Source organism: Orussus abietinus, unplaced genomic scaffold (genome assembly GCF_000612105.2).
Source record: "Orussus abietinus isolate OABI.00-Male unplaced genomic scaffold, Oabi_2.0 scaffold2, whole genome shotgun sequence".
In the NCBI taxonomy this organism is placed as follows: Eukaryota; Metazoa; Arthropoda; class Insecta; order Hymenoptera; family Orussidae; genus Orussus; species Orussus abietinus.
The window spans coordinates 2,274,973-2,297,334 of record NW_019396012.1 but is presented as its reverse complement, the minus strand read 5'-3'; the positions used below and the strand labels follow the sequence as shown (position 1 = coordinate 2,297,334).

The 22,362-nt window shown below is 47.4% G+C and overlaps 4 protein-coding genes and 1 long non-coding RNA gene across 8 annotated transcripts in view; 2 read left to right on the top strand and 3 right to left on the bottom strand.

Moving 5' to 3' along the window:
• The window catches only part of LOC105700561 (helix-loop-helix protein 11), a 106,634-nt gene extending 105,067 nt beyond the window's left edge, over positions 1-1,567 (bottom strand). Inside the window, exon 1 of the mRNA XM_012426508.1 lies at positions 1,106-1,567. Coding sequence (XP_012281931.1) covers positions 1,106-1,191 — 86 coding nt within the window. The 5' untranslated portion in view covers positions 1,192-1,567. The remainder of the gene's footprint in view (positions 1-1,105) is intronic.
• A 2,550-nt stretch (positions 1,568-4,117) lies between these two features.
• LOC105700622 (polycomb protein Sfmbt) lies at positions 4,118-10,639 on the bottom strand. The gene is made up of 10 exons (XM_012426645.1): positions 10,432-10,639; positions 9,639-9,898; positions 9,321-9,555; positions 9,041-9,243; positions 8,772-8,957; positions 8,417-8,681; positions 7,597-8,333; positions 7,256-7,514; positions 6,758-7,161; positions 4,118-6,679 (listed from the first exon to the last, which is right to left on the bottom strand). The coding sequence occupies exons 1-10, from the start codon at positions 10,451-10,453 to the stop codon at positions 6,350-6,352; spliced, it is 2,901 nt and encodes a 966-aa protein (XP_012282068.1). The 5' UTR covers positions 10,454-10,639; the 3' UTR covers positions 4,118-6,349.
• Positions 10,640-11,766: 1,127 nt separating this feature from the next.
• On the top strand, positions 11,767-18,550 carry LOC105700588 (TRAF3-interacting protein 1). The gene is made up of 11 exons (XM_023434539.1): positions 11,767-11,829; positions 11,964-12,157; positions 12,240-12,307; positions 12,401-12,478; positions 14,459-14,922; positions 15,717-15,870; positions 15,943-16,080; positions 16,153-16,647; positions 16,720-16,855; positions 16,931-17,165; positions 17,242-18,550. The coding sequence occupies exons 1-11, from the start codon at positions 11,804-11,806 to the stop codon at positions 17,795-17,797; spliced, it is 2,544 nt and encodes an 847-aa protein (XP_023290307.1). The 5' UTR covers positions 11,767-11,803; the 3' UTR covers positions 17,798-18,550.
• Positions 18,551-18,677: 127 nt separating this feature from the next.
• LOC105700589 lies at positions 18,678-21,215 on the top strand. 4 transcript variants are annotated; one of them, XM_012426574.2, is made up of 6 exons: positions 18,678-18,977; positions 19,081-19,349; positions 19,431-19,936; positions 19,997-20,176; positions 20,246-20,515; positions 20,602-21,215. In XM_012426574.2, the coding sequence occupies exons 2-5, from the start codon at positions 19,093-19,095 to the stop codon at positions 20,494-20,496; spliced, it is 1,194 nt and encodes a 397-aa protein (XP_012281997.1). In that variant the 5' UTR covers positions 18,678-18,977; positions 19,081-19,092; the 3' UTR covers positions 20,497-20,515; positions 20,602-21,215. The 4 variants fall into 4 exon arrangements, with proteins under 4 accessions (XP_012281997.1, XP_012281998.1, XP_012281999.1 ...); XM_012426575.1 differs by lacking the exon at positions 20,602-21,215 and having other exon boundaries at positions 19,087-19,349; positions 20,246-20,528; XM_012426576.1 differs by lacking the exon at positions 20,602-21,215 and having other exon boundaries at positions 20,033-20,176; positions 20,246-20,528.
• A 132-nt stretch (positions 21,216-21,347) lies between these two features.
• On the bottom strand, positions 21,348-22,275 carry LOC111674370. The gene is made up of 4 exons (XR_002762403.1): positions 22,087-22,275; positions 21,870-21,989; positions 21,523-21,780; positions 21,348-21,435 (listed from the first exon to the last, which is right to left on the bottom strand). It is a non-coding gene; the product is annotated as an uncharacterized LOC111674370 (long non-coding RNA).
• Positions 22,276-22,362: the final 87 nt, after the last annotated feature.

Below are 22,362 nucleotides of genomic sequence, written 5' to 3'. Positions count from 1 at the left end.
GCGGCCACAACTCGAGCCCAGGGTAATACGCGATATCGCAAAGTCGATCGCGCATGCCGCCGGCCGATCGATAAGCCTCGATATATATAATTACGCTCGCACATACAAAGCACCGTGGCACATATATAAACGGTAAACCAAGAAAAAGTAACGCGTGCACGATACATCAAAACTAGTGTATTAAAATATCGCTTGGCCTCAGAAAAGAGAAAAAAAAAAAGAAAGAAAACCAAGCAAGAAGATAATCCCGAGGTCGAGGCAACCCTCGAATACCCTAGAGTTGCGTAACCGGCATAAAACAAAAAATAGAACGGTTTAAATTAAAAGTCTCGCGTTAAATACCCACTTATTTTATTTTATTTTATTCTACTGATTCTACATGCAAGGTTGGAAATGCGTGGTGCACGCGTGACAATGTTTTGAAGTATCACGTGGACGGGATAACAAAGGAGGGAGATAAATTCACGGGGGAAGAAACGATTCCGGGAAATATTCTCTGGTCTCCGAACGGAATTGCGGGGCCGGGGAAAAAAAAAACAAACAAACAAACAAACAAAAATTACTCGCGACGAGTTACGATCCTCCCGCGCCGAGAAAATCATTTCAACGCCTGGCGATGCATTTTCAAGTGCGAGATCATAGGTTAGATAACGCCGACCGGGGGCGAGGAAGGAAAATTCTGCACGACCCCCGCCCCGCGACCTATATCGAGCAGTTCCGCCGCCGGTCGGCATCGGCCGGAAACCCGACCCGGCGTCGGTCGAAATTCGGCGAAAAAAGGGCGCCTCTCGAGTCACAAAGGCGCTCCGCGCCGAATATTCGAGACGAGGCCCATTGTCCCGCGAGCCACGTTCTCGCTACAAGACCATATGTGTTCTTACGCGGCGCATAACCGGCCGTCCTTTAACCTTTAAAACCCTCTACAGAGAAAAAAAAACAATAACCAAAGACCTCGAGATTCCATGCGTCGCAAAAAAAAACATCGGACGAAGATTAAGGGAGAGAATAAAATCCGAGAATATTTCGAGTATCGTTAGAGGGAGCTACGAAGGTATTTCGATGAAGAAGCCGAGACGGGACTCACGTGTCCGGGTCGGGGACTCACCCGCAGAAGTCAGCCTCCTGGTCCTCGGTGGCTTCGACGATTTCCTCAAGGAGAATCCGCTCGTCCGTGGGAGCGAACACTGACATAATCTCTCGGAATCTCTGGGCGCACCGGTTCGACGGGTCGTAGCAGGAGTCCTCGTCGGCCGGCTCGGAGGACTCGGAGGATTCCTCGCCGGTAGGGTCGCGTCGCCGCGGTCGGAACGCCGCCCGTGAGGCGTGCACCTCGGCGCTGGCCGACGCTTTCGCCCGACGCCGCGCCGCCGTCTCGTTCGCTCCGGCTCGCGCTCCCGAGCCCACGGGGCACGGCACGGTCTCTCTCCCTTAGCGGCGCGCAAATCGGCACGGAGGACTCGAGAGAGAGAGAGGGAGAGAGAGAAAGAGAGAGAGAGCACGGGAGCGAGCACTCCGCGGCCGCACACGCAACGCCCGGACGCGTTTTGTAATGGCGATCTTTGGCGGGAAACAGCTGAGGGCCCCCACGACGCACCGAGATCCCTCCGCCGCCGGTACCAGGCACGTGACTAGGCCGGGGGCTCGCGGGCGCCCGAGCCGCGCCGACCGCCGCGCCGAGCGGTGGCCGCCGCGCGAACTAGCGCCGGCGCGCGCCGCGCCGCCTGCAATGGCGACCCGCCCGAGCCCGCCGGTACGCGTTTCCCGTCGACTCCCTTCCCGGAGGAGATGCTCGGACGTTCCTTCCTTTCGAGAGCCGGCGGCAGCGGAAAGTCCGGGTCGGTCGAGTGCCGCGAAGGGACTCCGCCGGCTTGAAATTCGCCGCGGCCCGGGCGGTGGGGAGCCGCGATCCAAGATGGCGGCCTCTACCCCCTCCGAGTCCCACGACGACCCGCCGCGAGACCGTCCCGTTTCTCTCGCACCCGTTCCCCGCGCGATCCCGACACGGACGCCGAGCCCTCCCTTCCCTTGCGGTCTCCCACCTGCTCCCTTGCCCCACTCTGCCCGCCGCGAGCCGGCGCTTTTCCGTGACTCCCCAAACTTACGGCCCCCCTCGCGGTTGGATCGCGAACTAACGCCAGCGCGCCGCGGCCGCTCGGCCAATCCTCGAACTCCCGACGTTTGACCTTTACGGAGAACCCGCGTGATTAACTCGTAACCGATACGTCGTGAATATTTTTAACGCATTATCCAACTTCCCCGGATACGTCTAGGAATGCGTGGACCCAGTAATCCCGAGAAAACCCTGTAAATTAATTTAGGAAGACCCTCGCTCGATCCTTCGAATTCTAAATGCGACGTTGCGAATTTCTCGCGTATCGATTGATCCCAGGGAGACGGCTTTATAGATCATCCTGGTTGGGTCCGAGTCCAATAAATCGCTCTTCCCCCAGGGTCTTAGCCGGGTAATAAAAGGCGTCGGCACGAGCCTACCTGCCTCGTGCATAAATTCCGATTATAAGCGTGACGAGGAGTCTCGGGCGCCTCCGCGTAGCGTAGGGCGTACGCCGGAAGGCAGGTGTCCCCGCGCGCGGCGCGAATCAATGGCTTCCCCACCCAGGGCTGTCCCTCCTCGTCCCTCCCCTCCTGCGCCCCTGGAAGGGCGCGCGATTCGAAAATATTCCGCCGGCGCCCAGGGATCCCGGCCGGCGCGCGTCAGCCCTGGCACTAGGTCTCCCCGCGAGTCGTCGCCGCCGCGATCCCACCTCTCGAAACTTAGGGAAAAACCCGGACTTCCGGCGAAATCTGCAGATTTTGCGTTCCACCCCATCGGACGAGGATATCCGGCCCCTCCGTTGCGGGTTCGCGGCGCTATTGCTAGAAATATCAATGGAATAGGCGGGCACTACTTCGTAGTCGCGTGGGTTTACGCTAGAGGCGCTGCGCGGCCGCGCGGGAAACATCTGCCAGCTGGCGGAGGCCCCGCCCATAGAATACGCCAGCGTGCCCCCTCCCCTCCGCCCGCGCCCCTATATCTTCGGCCCCCCGCTCCGCCAGTCGGCCGCGCTGGGCGACGCGGCCACTGGCGGCGTTCCGCGTGTGCGTGCGCGTCGGTTGCGCGCGCACGCGCGCGAGTGTACGCGCCGGCGGCCGACCCGGGCCCGAGCACGCGTGCGCCCCGCCGGTATGGGACGCCGCGAAATTGACGGTAGAAAATCTTCCGCGTCAGGTGTGGCCGGCCGGTCGCCCGTGACGCGTTTTTTTTCCTTTTCAGGCCCGGCACACATGGAAATGAGATGCGCCATTCATTCGTACGCCGAGGCGTGCCTCGAATAGAGGGGTTCCTGGAGAGAGGCATTTTTTTTAGGAATATCTCCCCGTGCCGAAAATTCGAGAACGCGGGGGAAGCGGGGATGCTAAGCAGAAAAATCGACGATAGCGGTCGCGAGCTGAGGATGTACGTGCGTGCACGCACACGCGGCACGAAAGTTGGCGACGGAAATTCCTCGCAGGGCCAGCTCGCCTCGAGAACGCGAAATGAATGCGTCTAGGTGGCCGCGATTGTATGCCGCGCGATTCGTATGTACTGGCGATAATTGACGCCGAAATAACGACTTCGAGAGGGAGGGGGGAAAAAAAAAATGACGGACGAGTACGCCGGAAGGAGAGCGGCCTAGAGAACGGGGTCGCAATTTCGTGCATAAAGGGCATCCGGTTTCATTCTTGTTCTTAATTCTCGCCACGCAGGAAGATAGAGTTCCGAGTACGATACGGTGGGCGATAAAGGAGACGACCGCCGGACTTTTCTCGGAACATTATTTCGAGCTCGCACGGGGGCGTTGCGAATGCGAAAAAGTACGTCTCTGTTAATTCTTTCTCTTTACCTTTTCTTTCGAATACGCGTAGCTTACAGTTAATGTACTTTGTATGCTGTATTTTTTATCTCGAGGGAGAATATTATACTATTCTTTCGATCGGTTTAATGGTTCGCAAAATCGGCGGATGAATCTGGCCGAATGAGGTAGTGGCGCCATCTTGCCACGCGTCGTGGAACTTGGGGGCGCGCGCCGATATCTAAGGATCACGAAAACCGGAGGGAAATTTAAAAGGCCTCAGCGTAAACAATGTACCTCGGTCGTTATTTGCAAATTTCTTTACAGTACAAGTGTAAAACATTTATTCTTAGTCGAGTTCTACTTGCTTATGTGTATAAAAAGAAACGTACGACGAGTGAGAAACTTAGAAATACAAGGAGAGTACCGGAGGGGCGGCCTGCGAGCTGATTCCGTTCCGCCCCTCCGCTCGAGCATACTGTATCCGTGTTTGTCCTCCGCAATTGTTGGCCTTCCCATCTTCGGTACGGTTCCCGGGAAATGCCCGGCGAATCCGGATATAATCTTTACACGTAACTAAATTATTCCTAAGCATTCTATTCTTATACTTTATACTGTAATTCGCGTTAACCAGCTGTACGGCCGCGTCCGTATGATTTGCGGGCCGAGGAGTCCCGCGACGCGGAGCATTACTCTTTGCAAGGAAAACGTGTACATCTAACTGCAAACGCGCTACGCTCGAAATTCCCGAATAAAGAGACCTTCTCCCCTAGATGACCCAATTTGGCCCGAGACTCCTAGGCGCGCCGATTAGTTCGTTCTATTAACCGCCGAGGTGGTAGGACGTCCGCAGTCGAGGACGATTTTCTTTTCTCGAAATAAAATTGCACGACACATTACCCTAGGAATATCTCGATACCGGCTTGCTCGAAATAACCGTTCGCTATGGTCGAGCGTTACCCGACGTATTTGTACGAGTATACCGTTTTTGTCGTTCCTCCCCCTTTTTGTAATAAATGGCACTCGAGTAAATTGCTTGTCATATTTCCCATCTCTGGTATTCGGAGAGCCCCTTCGCGTTAGGTCGTGGGTGCTCACCACGGTCGTATCGTACAAATTACATTTGGTCTACCGGCCCCGACGAGTCCCAATTTGGCTAACGCTGCATTTACAAACACTCGCGTGAACTCTCTCGACGAATATTTCGATTCGAAATAACGCTACGGCCAGTGAGGGCGTCGCAAAGACGTCGCGCTTAATAAATAATGCAAATAACCCGGGTTACTCTGGTATACTGAAAAATAGTATTTTTAAACTCGAAGCGGAATTCAACTTTCAACCCTTTGAGAGCCGCGCCGTTCTTCTCCGATTAATTCGAAAGCGTCCATGGGCTCTTAAAGGGTTGAACTTGGCTTGACTGGTTTCACTCACTGTACTCGTGGATTGGCTACATTATTACACCATATGCAATAGAAATGCAGTAGCCACGTAGCAGTAGTTATCTCTTTTTACAGGACGTATTGCCAACCTACTCCAGCCATCGGCTGTCCCAATTCCTCCTTGCTAACCGTATTTACAAAGTCAAAGACCACCGTTCCAATTTTCGTAACTATATGTACAGACACGTCGTTTCCCTCGCACGTCGACAACTGTACGTATGCTCGACGTTCCTCATCCCAATTTGGCATGCTTTGCGATCCCGACGTAACAATAGCGTGGATTTTCGTTTGGATTTAAATGTTCGACCCGGGGGTCACATATATGCCAGATATATTTTCTTTCTCGTTTAACGCAACGGTCTCCGAATATTGACATTCGGAACCGTTTGAACGGTGGCTAGTACATTTGCATTTCATGTAGTGCATTATTAAATCATGGATTTACACATAACGGCTACATTAAGTCAGGAAAAATATCCAAAGTTGTCCTTCGCGGGTATATAAATATAAATAAGTGTAACGTACACTGGAGTATATACTTACACTGGGTTACATGACGTATGCCAATAAATCTACAATTTATAGCTAAAAATTAAACGTTACCGTGGAAATCCCTCTTTCCGATTTGGAAAAGCCAAAAGCCGTCGAAATGTTTGGATCGTTTTGGAACGCTCACGACTGCGTGACTTTCATAAACGACGTCGATTGTTGTACACCTCGAACTGTCTTTTTATTTGTATGTACAATTTTACGCGTTCCGAATAAAGGTTTCAGATTGACTTGCCAAATTTCCAGAATGAAATAACGCGAATTAACCGAGATAGGGTCTCCTAGTAAAACTCGGCCGCGATCGAATAGTTTCACGAAGTGACGTGGTCACGTGTACAAAACTTAATTATCCATCGAAGCACTGAAATTGAACCATAGGTGGATCTTTATACGATCGCGGCGGGTCAGAAAAGAAAAAAAAAAAATCGACTCTAGCCAACTTATTCACACGCACACGCATTACCTGTAAATCCATGTTTAACCTACGTAAATCGGGAACTTACAGAATGTATGCGCTACATTCTAGATTTGCTATAATAATTTTTTTAGTCCTAGTTTCAACCTTTCCTGAGCTGGGTTCACTTTGATTTTCAACTGTTGAATAAGATCGTAGATCTTCAGAGAAGGTCCAACCTTGAAACCGGTGAGGTCTATGATTTGGTCCTTGGTCAACGTGAGCAAGGTCTTCCCGTCGATCTTCCGTTTGCTGAAATTGTCGCAGTAAGTCGCGCAGTCATTGACGCGGAGGAACTGTGCGACGTCGAAGACGTTCCATTCGGCAGGGACCAGTTCACCGGAATCGGGGTTCTTTTGCAAGCCATCGGCTAGCCTGGGAATGTACTTTCCGCTGGCCGACGTAACCTGGAAGCAAACGTAATTTTTTACCTCTAACCGAACACCAAATCACCTACGAGACATTTCCCTCAAATTAGTTATTACATTGATATACGATGTGGCGGTTCTCTCCTTGGGTAGAGGAGGACTCTGGATCTCGCTCTGAGTCTCGTTAAGAGCTTGTCCTTGACCAGTGGTAGGACTCGGCAAGGTTTGATCAGGACCTGCAGGTTCTTGCGCAGGTTCCGGTTCCCTCCCGCCTTGCTCGGGAAGGCTCTCCAGGTCTCGTTCCCGCTCTATCTTGGTTCCCTGGGCCGGCTCGAATTCTCGTTCCCTATCCCGTTCCCTTTCTCGTTCTCTTTCCCGTTCCCTCTCCCGATCGCGTTCCCTTTCGCGAATCACATTGATGCGTTCGCTATTACGAGGTAGAATGTTCTTGGCACAAGCGACCTTGCCGCCTCTCTTCAGTTTCCGCTTAGCTTTACGTTTAAGGCCTCTTGGTGATTTTACTGAAAAGAAAACAAGCGTGTTCCTTTCACTTAAAGTAACGAGAAAAAAAAATCAATGCGACAATTCTATGAAGTCCAGACACGTGCAACTCACCCGTAGGACTAGTGTTTTTATTGACGAGCACTCGGGGCCCCTCTAGCTTGTGATCAACAAGGTCGCACCAGCCAACCGGATATATGTCGGGACTTTGGCAGTCCAGCCACTGGTCGTACTCATCCTCCCAGCCGTCAAAGTGGACTCTGAGCAATCTACCGATTACCCTCGTAATTGTGGCTACGCACACTAATCGTGGATCCATTAAATCGGCGGCTTCCAACCGCATGCCCTCGATGAATCCATGTTGCGGAACCTCCTGCAAAGGGAACGTGTTAGCACTGATATATTTTTCCGGTCAACGTTATATAATTAAATGATTTCGGCATGAGGGTCATTACTCGACTGAAAAGCTGAATCGGTGCGGGTATCGTGTTGGTCTCCGTCAAATATGCGTCCCAAGTGAACGTGGTAGGGTCGTACCCCTTTGGAGGTGTAAGAGGTAATCCATGCTGCGAACAGAATCCAATTGGGAAGATGCACGGCGAACACGAGTGATAGCAGAACCAGTCAGCCCCACTAGCATCCTCGTCGTAGCTGTCGATGCGAATCATGATGTAATCTTCCTTCAAGACTTGCATTACTGTCGCGGCGCATATCGCGGAGAGATTCAACGGGTCTATTGCCTCGATCTTCATCCCTTCCCGAAACGTGTAGCCGTGCTGTAGGTGGTGACTTTTCGGGACGAAGAAAAGGCCCTCCGTTGCATCGTCCTGGGAGAGCTTGCCGCAGGAGATTCGCTCCAGATATTCCGGATAGGCGTCGAGAGTTTGTCCGACCCTTTTGGCCCACCCAACTGGATGAATCAACGGAGAGTCCTCGTGGCACCAGAAACCATTGTCTTCTGGCGGCGAGTCGTAATACCTCACATGTAAACGCTTCCCCACGATCTTTTGGATCGTCGCTACCTTCACCTGTGAGATTCTATTTTTATCGACCACCTCTAAATGGAGACCGCATCGAAATCGAGACTTCATGCTGTCGTTGACTTTGTTGTAAAAGTTGGTCGTCAGCGTCCTCGCGCCAGTCAGCCTCCTCATGAGGAAGTCTTTCCAATCTTTGTACTTGTTGGCAATTGCTACGAGAGGAAGTTGTATTTAACTCGTATTTATTGCTCGTTGAGGTAGACATCGATATTCATTGCAGCATTCCTGTACTTACTGTTTGGTGGTATGAGGGGTTTTCCGATGGTTGCACACCAACCGACTGGATGGATGTCGTTCGAGCAAAGTGAAACCCAGAAGTCTTTGTCTGCGTTGTGCCCAAACCCCTCGTACCTCAATAATGCTCTGTATCCAGAAATTCGAAGTACAGTTGCGACCCAAAAAGAATCTGGGAAAGCCTCACAGACTTCATCGCAATCAGTATTTTCCACTTCAACCTTCATACCAACCGTTATGTTGTCCCATATCTCTGATATTGGGGCCTGAACATGAAAATTTATAGGGACTCAAGGTTAGTATTTAAATTTAAGAATTATCTGCATGACTTAAAAATTTATGAAAGGTAAACTAACGTGTTTAAAGCAGGAAACTGGCGCAGCACAGAAACCTGGTTCCGTTAGCTGCGGAGTCCAATCGTAAGACCCTGCCATGTCTGCCGTTCGCTTTCTTCTCACTGGCAAATCTTCGGGCATTACTGGCTCAGCCACAACCTTTTCTTTTTCTGTATCCTCACTTTCGTTAGGAATTACTGCTTCCTCCTATATTAATCGAGTCATTTAGTGTCTAATAAAGTCTTATTTATTTTTTAATATCCTAGCAATAATTCCAGTTTTTTTTTCACCTCTTTAATACAAGGTTTTGCCTCATTCGGTGACGATGGTTCGGTTGGCATTAATTGTTCCAGTGAATGTGATGGACTATAAGTCGAATCGGCAGTAGGAGCTGTATGTTCAGAAGAACGGGCGCATGCTCTGCTACAAAATCTTCGTTCCTTCGTGTAAAAGGCATGCTTCACTCCAATTGCACCACATTTTTCACACACAGCTAGTCGAAGAGCAGAACAAATTTATTTCATAACCTATGATTCACCAATGAATTAATTCATCAAAACGTTTACTCACCGATACCATCTTTACGGATTGGTATAAAATTTAGATCTGTATGCGGTTGGTATGCAATGGGCGTTTTCAAGATAAGCCCGGGATGTTTAATGGGTTTAATTTTACGATTGCGATTGTCTTGAGTAGTCTGAGTAGCTGCATTAGTGACCACTTGTTCGTGTTCTTCATCTACCATATAATCTTCTAATGACAAGTACTCACTCATTTCCTGTCTTTCAGAATGTGAATCGTACTCCTAGAATCGGTAAACAAACCAATTCCAGCATAAATATCAAGAAAATATACACCATTTTACGGACCACAAATCTATACCCTTACATGATGCATTTCTTGCGCATCGACCATTTCCACAGCTTCTTCAGGTTCAGAGCACTCATTGGTAAACTGGGTAGGTAAATATCGCACCATCGTAGCAGGTGCTATATGATGATTTCGGAGATCATCGAAGGAGTGAGCGCCGTGTGAGAAAAAGGGACTTTCCGCCTGACGGGGGTCCAACATGAGTTCATGTGCCGGCTCCCCGTGTACCATCATGTCACCCATCCACACCATTCCCAGTTCAGGGATGGATGCATACACTGAATTCAGACAAGTAGCCATTCCTAATTCTTACGAGAGGCGAAAGATTAATTTTGAAAAGCGTAGGGAGCAAAGGATAACAAATGCAATTGATACGTAAAAAACCCATCGCAGAAATTATAAGCACTAGACATTGAAACCGATACGTTCACAGGTTGACCATATGATCATGTTATTGCACAGTTTACGATAATTAGATAGGAAATGTGCTCGTAGAATGTCTCAATACCAAGTGCCGCAACTCTCTGCCTGATAAATAAAACAGAGAAACGAGGTAAATACAACATGTGCGGGGGTGGAATATCGTTAACAAGACTTTAGAACCGTGTTCCCGAAACCGACGCCAGGCGTCCCACAAAACCCGCATTTATTTAACCTTTTTCCGAGCAGAGTGCGAATAACGAGCAACGAGGGACCGGCGGTCAGCCGATCCGCTTTCCGTGCTGGCCTCTCGCAACAAATTTATAAAGCCGGAAGGAGTGCATAAACGGATGGGACGCGAGACGGAGAAGGGAGGAAAATAGATACGAACCATTGGGAGCCTGCATATCCATGACAAAGGGTCCCCTGCGGGTTTCTTTGGCGCTTTAAACCGATATTACCGCAGCCTATATCTCCCGCGAAACGGATGCTCAATTCCAGTCGACACGAGGGGCATTATCGCGTCGAGGCTTGCATCCCGTCGTTCAAAATCATCCCAAAAGCATCGTTTTTCGCGACATCACCGAACAACGAAGACAGCGTTTACTTTTACCACGGAAAGTGCAAACTGCTATAGAACTCCTTCGGTGGACAGCAAAGTAAGATCTAGGGGGAACTAGACCAATTAAGAGAGTCTAGGGAAGGCTTTCCTGAGAAGAGCAGCGCCACTTAAAAAAAACTATATCCATGTCTCTAAAATCACTTGCAGAAATAAAATGATATTCCCTAGATGATCTAAATAGTAAAGAAACTTTTCCGTCAGAGTTAAATTGACCCTTGTGTGTAAAATGTATTATGCATGTTAATATTTTATTTTTATAACAGTGTTGGAGACGATTGTGACTGCACTGCCAATGAAATATCGACTTGACGTTTGCGCTACATCTGTCGCTCCATTAGAAATTGCCGATGGATTTCTCGCTTCTTTTCTCAGCCGCTAGATGGCTTAGCTGACGAAACGAGTTTTCGCCGTCTATGGGCAGATTCAATTCATGACGGGCTCTCGAAGCGGTTCGTTCTCACAATCGATACATCCGGTTCCGGGGCATCATTCCGGCGCAGATTCGCGCAAGTACGCCGAGACGCCACGAGATATTCGACGTCGGCCGACATTTTCCTTTGGAGTAAGGTGTACGCGTTGGTGACGAGTATTCGCGTCCGGAAACGCGATATTAACAAGAATTAACATCGATTCACTGATCTCGACCGATTTGGGTGAGTTTCTCCTTGAAATTGTGCATGTTTCGTCGAGTCCGAATCCCGTAATTGTAACTTTGGTCTGGAGGTAGAACCGGGAGGAGCCGCTAAATCGACGCGACTAAGCCAACTGCAAAATTATTGATTTACTACCGATTTTCTCGCGTTAAATGTTGATTTTGTCATGAAACATAATAAGTTAATTCGATTAATCATCATTGAGTATAGGTTAACCTCGAGTGAGGTCGGGGTATGACTTATTGGGCTCCATGGACTAGGCTAAGCATTTTTGAGAGTTCAATTAATGTCATTAGTTTTTATTTGAAAAAATTGATATTAACCATCGGATAAATAATGGTTTGAGAGTCTATGGTTTTTAACTTCTCTTGTACAGCCAATTGCATCACTTCTCCAGTTTTGTTTTTGAAAAATCATGTTAAAAATGAATGAATTTCTTTCCGTAGACCTTCGATTCTGTACCCGTTGTCTGGATTTCTTCGCTAATCATGAGTTACGGTTACAACAAATACAGGTTGGTTGTGTTAAAACCTATCGTTTATATTTGTACAGATTTTTTGCTAAACGACAGTAGTTTATTGGATCATAAGCAATTTAATTAGGAAAAGAAATAAGTAACGATTAATTTCTTCGTCGATGATTTGATAGCTCGAGTATGAGCTCTCGAGGGCGTGGATTTAACTCCCGTGGAGGCAGCTCTTACAGAGGACGGGGAGGAGGTGGAAACGATTGGAATAGTTCAGGAAGCGGAGCAAATATATCTAGAGGCAACTATACCTCTCGTGGAAGCAGATTTAAATATTCTGCTCCTGGATACGATTCGCGATCCAAATATCCTTCGGGTGAGTTCATATTTTTATTGGTACCTATAACGTTCCTTTCAACATCCATAATATCCCAATACAAGTATTATTTGCACTTTAGGAGGATCCGAGAGATACTCATCCAGAGGAGGCAGAGGTGATCACTCCAGTAGCTGCAAGCGTCCACGTGTGAGTAACGAGACGCAATATAATCCTTGAATTTAATCGAAAACATGTTAAAAATGAGTATTACGCAATGTTCAGTTTGACCGTAACTTTCAGGATTCCTATGGAGAAAGAGATGACCATAGATCATCCAGTGAATCAACACGCAAGAGAATCAGAAGCGACTCTTATCAGGTATGTAATCCGGAAACGAAGGATCGTTCAAATTTGTAAAAGAGGTTTAGTAATACGCATTTTTAACTGCACTTTTGCGCTTTAATAAGCATCGGTGAGCACTGCAAAAGAACCGTAATCTATAAATTACTTCCGAAGGATCATTTTGCGAACGACGAGAGTTCCGAAAACAGTTCAAAAGACTATAATTGCCGCTTTACTCGTGCATCTCGTGTTATGTACGCGGTTGCTACAGACTTGCCACATCAAATGAATTCCATTGTTCGTTTTTCTCCTACAACTCGCAAAGCGTTGCTCCAAACACGAAATGCATTGACCTAAGTCGACAGAGTTTTAACTTGTTCGGTAATTGCTTGCACTAGTCCATAGAAAAACGATCGATCTCCTTCGCTCGTTAGCTTAAACTCGTTAGACAAGGAACTCATAAGTTGTCATGCTTTCCTTTCAAGCGACGAGCCGACGGCCGCTCGAACACCCATTCTTTTTGTGTTGGGAGAGATAACTGGTGGAACGGCGCAAAGCTCAAAAGTTAACGGACGAAATGTCACATGTATACCTAGACGATCCTCACATTGTTACGCACATGCGTTCAGAATTATTAGCCGCTGTGAAAAGCGCGAGAGAAGCCTCGTCCTCCGGACGAGTCTAAGCATCTAAAAATTTCGATAACTGCGAACCGCGTCGCAGCAGCCTATATAGCGAATGTCCCACTGTAGAGAAATAACGAAAGCGCCGTCATCGAGCTTTCCACGACGATGTACGAGCAATAAGTGTTAGAGTACTTAGAGAACGAGAAAAAAGCTTAACGCCGCCTGGTCGCCATGAGGTAAATAAGAAATAAGAAACGAGCATTACGCCGAAGCTCCGTCCCGAGCATGGAGATCATTTTCCAAATTGTAGCACTTACAGCTGTGCCGGTGAAATTTCTCATTGGTCCACCTTGGCGGACCCTTTCGCCTGATAACTACCGTAAGAAGTATAATCGTTATAACCTCTGACACCTTCCCTCGCGCACATTAAATCACCTATTCCGGTATCGTCGAACCGGTTCCGCGCAGAGTTTCATCTCGAGGTCGTCCCCTTGTCGGCTTATCGCATCCCAGACTGGGAAGACTTGACATCCGAAAGAGGCGCGCATCGTACGTATATATACATCCCTCTCTCTCCACGTAAATATATATATATATACACGTGTCAATGGCAGCTGATAACGATAATGGCATTGCTAGTAGAGAAACGATCACCAGAGAGACGGAACTTAACCCTTTCCACCCGAGGATCGGCAGTAAGCCGATCGATAATATATCTCGTAGTCGCATATACTCGGCTCCGTCCCTAATTTCGAAGATACACGAGTACGTACGTACATTGCCAGTCGACGACGGAGTGTCAACGATCGGCGGAATAATGCTATAAGTACATCTCCCGTAGTTAACGCTACGGACCTAGTTTCGTTAATCCAACGGTGTCCGACGATCCGGTACGGTGAGACCGTGCTAGAGTGCCAACTCGTCGGACGATCGGAGACTCGCACGGTCCCGTACACGCATTAATCGAGTACACACCATAGGACCGTAAGGAACGTAGAGTCGGACCTCTAACCGAGAAAAAAAAAACAAAAAAAAAACGACGAGCCAGTCGGTAGAAAGCGATGTAATAAAGTAAAGGGAGAAGAGCCGGGTGTGTCGAAGGTAACGAGACGTATATAGAGACAGAGGAGAAGGTACATATACATATATATATATCCATAAATACATATATAACATAGAGACGGATAAGATAAAATAGAATCGAATAATGTCAAGTGCAATAAGGTCAAGTCAAGCAAACGGAACGAAGGAAGGATGTACCCGGAAGCGGAGAGAGAAAGGGCGAAAGGGAGAGAGCGAGAGAGCGAGAGGAAGGAAGGAAAAAAAAAAGTCGAAAATAAATTTGAAAAACAGAGAGAGACACGGAGCACAATTGAATTTGGTTTGGCAGGGTGGAGGCAGCGGATCGCAGAGGTACTCGTCGTCGTACGGCGGCTCGTCCGCCTCCGGAGGGTACGAGGATAATAAGAGATCGTCGTCATCGGCGGTATACGAGGACAAGAGGCAAAGCGAGCGAGCCTCGTCGTACCACCGGTCGGAGGATCGTCACTCGGCGTCCAGGAGTTACGCGCCCCCGCCGCCGCCGCCCCGCATAAGCGAAATGGCGCCCCCGAGTATGAGGTACACCTCGACCCGGGGTAGAATATCCCACCAGAGCGCGGGCTACCGGGGCGGCCGGGTCTCTAGCCGCGGGGCTCGCGGCCCCGGATACCACCGGATGGGCTCCAGGTCGGACCTCGTGGTGGCGCGGAAGCGCACCCTCAACTCGCTCGACTACCGGCGCAAGCTCCTCGGCTCGCGTTCGCGCGACTACATCCAGCGGGTGCGCATGACCTCGACCAAGTTGCGCAGGAGGTAATCTCAACAATCTCTAATTAAATCCCTCGCATCCCTCTTATCGACCGAACCCCGCGTGGCCCCCCGTTCCGCGTGTACCCGTGGTCCCGGTGTCGAGCCCTCGCGCCGCTTCCAAGGCGTACACCTAGAACACATATATAAATACCTAGGTTAACGTATGTCATTGAATATCGGATGTACTTTAGATGTTTCCATGCGTTTGAAAAAAAAGTGCGACCTGAGAGTCAGACCACGAGGGCGAGGGCGACGTCGCGTAGGTCGGCGAGCAGGTGTTATATATATAAAAAAAATAATAATAAAAGGTGAAGAAGAGAACCGAGAGCCGGCAGGTATAGAGCATGCATGAGACCTCTAACGTGGACATGGCCACGCACACGTAGATCTTGATTAACGTTTTGCCTTTTGAAGGATACTTATTGGGATGTCGAGGCACTTTGCACGGGACCTTTTGGGTATTGCCGATGGGACGATGGCGTGCATCGCTCGCGAATGAGCGCACGAGATATGTTTATACATGTGCAGTTGATTGTATACGTGGGTTTATATGTCAGGATTGAGAGAGAAGCTCGAGGCGCTTTAAATTTCCGGGAAACAGAGGGAGACCGAGAGAGAGATTGCTCAATTTAAAGCTCTGGAGGCGTTGGACGAACGGTCCGGGTCGCCCAGGGGACTGTGTGTCTAGAAATTCTGATTGTCGATTAAAAGAGGCCACGAGAACGAAGGTCGGACGGTAACGGTGGATGCCAATTGAATTGTCGAATATATGAATGCAAACATTGCTGTGCTGCCAGTGGCGGTACTGCTAGGCTCTCCGGAAGTAAAAAGGACACCGGATCCACCATGAAGGACAAGGACAGAGAGATGGCGAAGGCTATTAACGCGGAGTTCTCCGACGACGAGGAGGACGACGACGAGACCAAGGACAATTGGGACGATGACGATAAGGTAATTGAGACCTTTCTTATTTCACTTACGTGGACCTGGCTGTATTTTTAATCCTGACAATGGTTACCGCAGCACGATCACGACGAGGACGACGAGGGCGAGGACGAGAAGAAGAAGAAGGAGGAGAAGAGAAAGAAAGACAAGGAGAGACAGAATTCCGACGACGAGGACGAGGAGGAAAAGGACGAGGACGATGACGAGAAGAACGAGGTAAGAGTCGTGAATATAAATTAATTATTTGTAGCCGTCCGATAATTTTGTCCTTGATTTCCTTATCTGCAGGTGGACGAGGACGATCCCGAGGACGAGGAGCGAGTCGACAACGAGAAGACCGAGCGAAGAGGCAGCATGGGGTCGGAAGAGCTGCCGAGCAGACGCGACGGAAGGCGCTTCATAAAGCTGCACTGTCCCCACTGCGATCACAGGAGCGTTACCTTCAAGGAGTACTCCCTCCATTTATATTCCGGGCGGCACAACTCGACCATGAGGAGTATCGCTGCTCGACACAAGGCCACTCTCGCTCGTATGCGCGTTCTTCAGAGACAGGAACAGCGGCGGGTCGAGGTGCGAGACGCCGCCCGGGGGACCCTTCCTTCTAGGACGATGTTCTGCCCTATCTGCAAGCTGAACTATCGTTCCCTGAAGGCCATTCACCAGCTCTCGGAGTCCCATCGACAGATGAAGCGCTTCCTCACGCCCTTCTGTCGCGTTTGCCGCATTCAGTTCCGCTCGCCCATGCTCTTCGAGACCCACGTGTGCTCGTTGGACCACATCAAGGTAGGGAAATCTTGAAAGTCATATATGAATTTTTTAAATGAATCTCCCAGTGAATTTACGCGATCGCTTTAGCGCAAGAGCATGATGGAGGAAAGAATGAAGAATGGAAACACTCAGGCGGAGCCAGAGTCGAGCGGGGCCGACGAGGACGACAAGGAAGTCAACCTCGACAACTTCATGACCCTGGACTCGGTGGGAGACGTGGACGGTAAGTAGGATGTAGTTTACGAGGAGTTACTTTGGCGGTCGGTGATGTATATCCCTATTTCGAATCCGGTAGCAGAGGACGAGGAAGAGTCCAGCGAGAAGAAGAAGGAAAAGAAACCAGAGGGCGAGCCTCCGGCCGAGCAACCTCCGGAGAGGAAGATCAAGCAGAAGCAGACCATCAAGGTTGGTGCGGAGTACATCAAACGCGTTGAGGTACAATTCTGCGAGCTCTGCAAAGTCTACCTACCACGCAGCGAGAACAGCGAGAGAGCCGTGGCACTTCATTGCTCGACTCGTAGCCATCTAAAACGGTAGTTATCTTATTAATACGAGGACTGACTGCGGCCGAATTTTTGATAACCATTTGCAATGCATCTTAACACCCAGGTACGTCCGTGACAACGACGACAAGGCTCTGCGACGCCAGGCGGAGAGGATACACCTTCAGACCTCGTCGACGGTCTCCACGAATGCAACGTCGAATTCCGTGAACGCCGCAGAGATCTTGAAGACCGAGCCTTCGAGTCCGGAGCCATCCGCCTCGGCGAATGGCGCGACGACAACGGGGGCGGAGGCTGCCGAGTCCTCTGCGGAAACGAAGGACTCCGAGGAGAAGACCAGCGAGTCGGTCGCGCCCTTGAAGAAGGAGGTGATTAACAAAAGCGCCCAGGACGAAGAGGATGACGAGGACTATCAGGGCGACGGCGGTGACAAGCTCTGGGACGACGTGGACAAGGATCTGGGCGACATCCTCAGGGAGACCGAGCCTGGAGCGAAGTCCAGCGACGACGAGGATTCGCGGTACGATCGGTTCCGCAACTCGGAGAAGAAGTCGCAGCAGGAGAAGGAAAACGAGGAGGATGCGAAGGAGACCGAGAGGGAGGAGACCAGTGCCAACAAGCCGGAGCCTAAAGCCAAGGTCGAGGTGGCCGAGAAAAAATAAGGTCGACGGAGACGACGTCTCTCGCGCGGTAGAAGAGCCAGGCTGGGAATCCAGATGGAATGTGGAGAACGCTATCTCGTGTTGGTTCTACGGAAAACCACCTTCTGCGAGTATCTTGCATCGACGAGCCATTCGAACACAAGGGAATTGGCGTTTATTACGTTCCCTCACCCTTTATGCGCATCGAGAGCCTATGTTTCCACGGTATCTTATAATTGTAACGTCTCTCAATTCGAGAGGATTGGTTTGCTTGGGTAGAAGGAGCGAGGGCGCGATATTGCACGGTGAAGAGGACGCCGAATGCTTTGCCTCGCTCCTAATCAATTCTACTTTCCCCGAGGGAACGAAGAAACGGTAGAGATCGCCCAAATCGGAATATCATTGGGATCGTTTCACACAATTGCGAGTAGACCACGAGCACGTTACGCTAGAGACGCCCATTAATTTGCGTCTCGTAAACGAGAACATGTGATTCGCGTTTTTTCTATTCACTTTGAGATAAATTGTCCTGTCACGTAAGCGACGACTAACGACCGTCGGTTAATCAACGCTGACGCAGGTGTTCAGTTTAAGACCGATTTAGATTGCTGAGTGCGCCTAAGTACTGCCGGACCGGCACAAGGAACATATGCCACGCCGTGGATTCAGTTATTCATCCACTATTAAGCGTACAGTTGATAAGTCTAATCTACGCAGAGATATTAGATGTTAGTTTGTAATTATTAAGAAGTAATAAAAACAACTCTGAAAAAATTGATCGATCATATGGTACGGAGACATTCTCTCCGATGTCATGTACTGATATTAATTTCTTTCAGTCAACCGTTTTTTTGAAAAATTAAGAATTATTCCTTTTCGATGGAAATTCTAGTTATTTGGGGAAGTCATAGAGGGTGAGTCCTTTTTTTTTATGAGATGTTCTGTGGAAATATATTCATATGAAGTTGAATTTAATACTGCATGGAGACATATTTTTGCCTTTACTTGTTTGGTTTTGTGGTGACGTGTCACATTAAAGATTAACGTCAAATTAATTGTAATTCGGAAACACCCGGTATCTCTCGGTATATGCCGTTGGCTCAATGACGCAACGTAAACAAAAGCTTTTGTAGAATGCAACGGATTATTGTAATAGGAAAATTAATTGCACCATAAGTTAACTGTTTCTAAAAATAGTAAGGTATGTACGTAATGTATTGACTGAGATTGTTTTTTGGATAAAGCGATAGGAAATGTTATTTATTTGACGGGTAATACAATTCTAACCTCTTCGTTTAACCAAGTTACAGTTTAGGATGGCAACAACTGGTCTAAACATGGATGCGGAAATTACTGAACAGCAGATTCCTATTGAGGAATGTGGAAACGGTAATAAAACTATGACCACGAATATTTCTATCAGTGACAGTAATGATCTAACTGCGGTGGAGAGCCTGCGATGCTTTGTTTGCGATGTGAAAGTGCAGGGCCGTCATTACTCATTAGCCACTTGCAGAACCCAGAGCTCTAGGGGTAGGGTCATTGAAAAGCTAGGGGAGTTGGTTGGCGAGAGGTAATTTCAAGTTCCCTCTATCGATATGTGCTTCCTTTATTTTTTAATTGAGAAAAAACACATGATTTCAATCATTTATAGATATCTGGTTGTTATCTCGGAAGACGATGTAATTTGTCGCAGTTGTGCCAATCTGATGAATACTTTAGATAGATTGGAAACGGAAATGCGAGGAGTGAGAGATGCAGTGCTACGGTTTTTGGAGCGGAAATATGCTTTGGCAGATGGTGAACTTTTAAGTAATTATAAGGGTGGAAAGCCGTGCCAACCTCCACGAATTACTAGGGTGGAAAATGGCAATACTTGCCACTCGAGGAAACGTGGAGCTGGTCTTCCCTCGGAAGGAGTGCAAAATATGAGTAAACTGAGAAAAACTGATGTCTGGCTGCAGTGCAATAAATGTCGCTATACTACAGAGTATAATACTTTTATGGTCCATCACATAAGACAGCATGTTAAGCAGAAAGTCTTTTGTGACCACTGTGGTATACAATTCCCTGGTCAGCAACAACAAGCTGGACACAGATGCTTTAAGGCTCAAAATGAAAATGATACTTCTAAGGAGAACGATGGAGATGTTGAAAATGGTAAGGTACTTTTTTGTTAAAAATATTACAGAGAATGTAAATCTATATACTTTTTCATAGGTCTGCAAACTAATAACCTATCCGAAATAAATATAGGACCTATTGACAAGTCTGAGGTAATTTCCACACTGCCTATCCAAGTAAATTGTGATTCAGAAGCGACAATTAAAGATGACAGCATTCAGTTGTTACATTTATCCAATACCAATGATCTTCAGCTTGAAAGTATTATGGGAAGCGGTAAGTTTTTACACATAACAATAAATGTTTACGCTTTTTTAATTCATTTTGTTTATTTTCCTTCTGCAGCCAAAGTCGGTGTACATGATCAGCCAGTATATGTGAGAGTTGTTCGAGACGTCACAGATATCGACGGAATTCCACATTCCGCGGCAGTGAGAAACTCTAATGCAGAACCAGGAATGATAGTAAAAGTCGTCAAAGATTCCTCCAGCAAACAGCTGTTAACTCTGTCCGAAGACGAAAGCTTAGAAATGGTGGAAGTGGCCTGTTGGGATGACGTTCATCCCCCTGACGAAAACCCTGATATATCTTTCTAATGAAGTCAATTACAACCAAGTTATAAGCATTATTTACGTGTTTTATTGATTTTAACTCTACAGCGAATTCACGCTACATCAGTTTGTTCTCCATTTATTTACTAGACCCATCTAAGTACCGCATGTTACTCAAAGGATTTGAATATATCATATCCTATTTTGGGACCGGCCGTGCCAAGGGAAAAAGAGGTTTTTCCAACCTGACTACCTGCATTCAATACCGCATCGACGGAATCGCTGACGTCCTGTTTCTTCTCTACGACAGTTTGCGAAGCGGCATCCGTTGCTTTCTTCAATTTGTTACCCCAGAAGTCAAAGAAGCCGCCAGGTTTCTGGAATCAGGTAGAACGTGAGCAATTCCCATATAAACGTGAGACTCACCAATGTAATAATTTAATAATCACCGCGTTTATTTCGACCTTCTTATCCACATTGATTTCATACCCAACCGATGTGGATTTATCAACGTTGTGACCAACGTTCACACTGGGATGAGCTACGTTTACCTCTGCGTGTTTCTTAGATTCCTGAGAAACAGGTTTTAAGTTATGTTTAATCTTTTCGAGACAAATGATCTAAGCGATTATTCCCAAATTGTTTAACTATTCTCACCTCATCAAATTTGTTGAGAGCAAGCTGCAATTTGACCTCGAAATTCACTACTGCCTGAGTTAAGGCATCGATGATAGGTTTCTCGTGTTCAGTAGGCACGTGGCCGCTTAGGGACTCGTGGATCGACTGTAAATAATAGAATTACGTTTAAATAAAAGGAAAATCGTTTTATCTAATCTTCGAATGAATTTTTCCATTTTATCTTACTTGCTTCGCCTTTTCAATTGCCAGTTTCAGATGTTCTACCACAGAGGCTAGGGCATTATGTATGTCAGCGTAAAAAGCTGCTTCATTCTGATGGTGGCCAGGCTTATGTTGCTGCAGTGCCTAGAAATATGAAAAATTACATGCTAATGATCGGTTTTCTTGATATTAATAATTTAAGATAAAATATTCATTAAGATTTAGACGTACATGTTTGGCATTTTCGAAAGCAATCTCTAACTGTGCCGCAGCATCCTTTATGGTTGAACAAACGTTTTCAATGATGTACTTTCCGTGCTCATTTATAGCATGGTGTCCAGCTTGTATTACTCCAGTCGCTGACTATTAACGAAAATATTATTAGTGGTATAATATTGTGGATAATTAATTTTATGTAGTTACCTCGTGTATTTTATTCGCGTCGTTATGCCATTGATGATCAGCAGCTTCAATTGCAGCATGGATGCTCTGGTAATAAAAAAGATGACTTGTAATCTAGGTCGGAATATATACAAATTCCTTATAAGAATTAAATGGGATCAAAAATGAGAAGGTACCTGTTTGATCTTATTGTAAATGTCGACAATTTTCTCCTTCTTTGCTTCTAAGTGATCGTGAATTTTTTGCTTCTTTTCTTCGAATTGATCGTGAATTTTCTGCTGGTAATCGTTCACCTTCTAGAAAGTAATGACAAATTTATCTATGTTTATTTATTACATTCTGTAACAGAATGTTAAGCATGCGTTCTGTAAAAATAATGCCGATGGTTATTACCTCTTTAAGATCGTTAAGGGCATTTGATATTTTGTTTTTGCCATTTTGCACGTGTTGGTGGATTTTTTCTTTAATGCGGTCTAAGGCCTAAAATCAATTAAATCAAAATTACTATCACGATTATTCGTGGGCAATAGGTATGAATAACAAGTACCTCCTTAATCTCATTATGGCCATTTCCACCTTCAACGCCGATATGAACATTTCCTCCGACGTTCTGCAGATATAAAAAAAGTAGATGAAACAATAAACAATTAGTACAATATTAGAGTGTAT

What these genes read in the sequence shown, in the direction of transcription:
- LOC105700622 (XM_012426645.1), bottom strand. Translation starts at nt 10,453, where the DNA reads ATGGATATGCAGGCTCCCAATG. An exon ending in TAAAAACACTAGTCCTACGG is followed by an intron (nt 7,162 to 7,255) that starts GTGAGTTGCACG and finishes TTTTCTTTTCAG; the next exon opens with TAAAATCACCAAGAGGCCTT. An exon ending in CCGCCACATCGTATATCAAT is followed by an intron (nt 6,680 to 6,757) that starts GTAATAACTAAT and finishes GTTTGCTTCCAG; the next exon opens with GTTACGTCGGCCAGCGGAAA.
- LOC105700588 (XM_023434539.1), top strand. Translation starts at nt 11,804, where the DNA reads ATGAGTTACGGTTACAACAAATACAG. An exon ending in GCGATCCAAATATCCTTCGG is followed by an intron (nt 12,158 to 12,239) that starts GTGAGTTCATAT and finishes TTTGCACTTTAG; the next exon opens with GAGGATCCGAGAGATACTCA. An exon ending in GCTCGTTGGACCACATCAAG is followed by an intron (nt 16,648 to 16,719) that starts GTAGGGAAATCT and finishes CGATCGCTTTAG; the next exon opens with CGCAAGAGCATGATGGAGGA.
- LOC105700589 (XM_012426574.2), top strand. Translation starts at nt 19,093, where the DNA reads ATGGCAACAACTGGTCTAAACATGGATGCGGAAATTACTGAACAGCAG. An exon ending in GGGGAGTTGGTTGGCGAGAG is followed by an intron (nt 19,350 to 19,430) that starts GTAATTTCAAGT and finishes AATCATTTATAG; the next exon opens with ATATCTGGTTGTTATCTCGG. An exon ending in TGAAAGTATTATGGGAAGCG is followed by an intron (nt 20,177 to 20,245) that starts GTAAGTTTTTAC and finishes TTCCTTCTGCAG; the next exon opens with CCAAAGTCGGTGTACATGAT.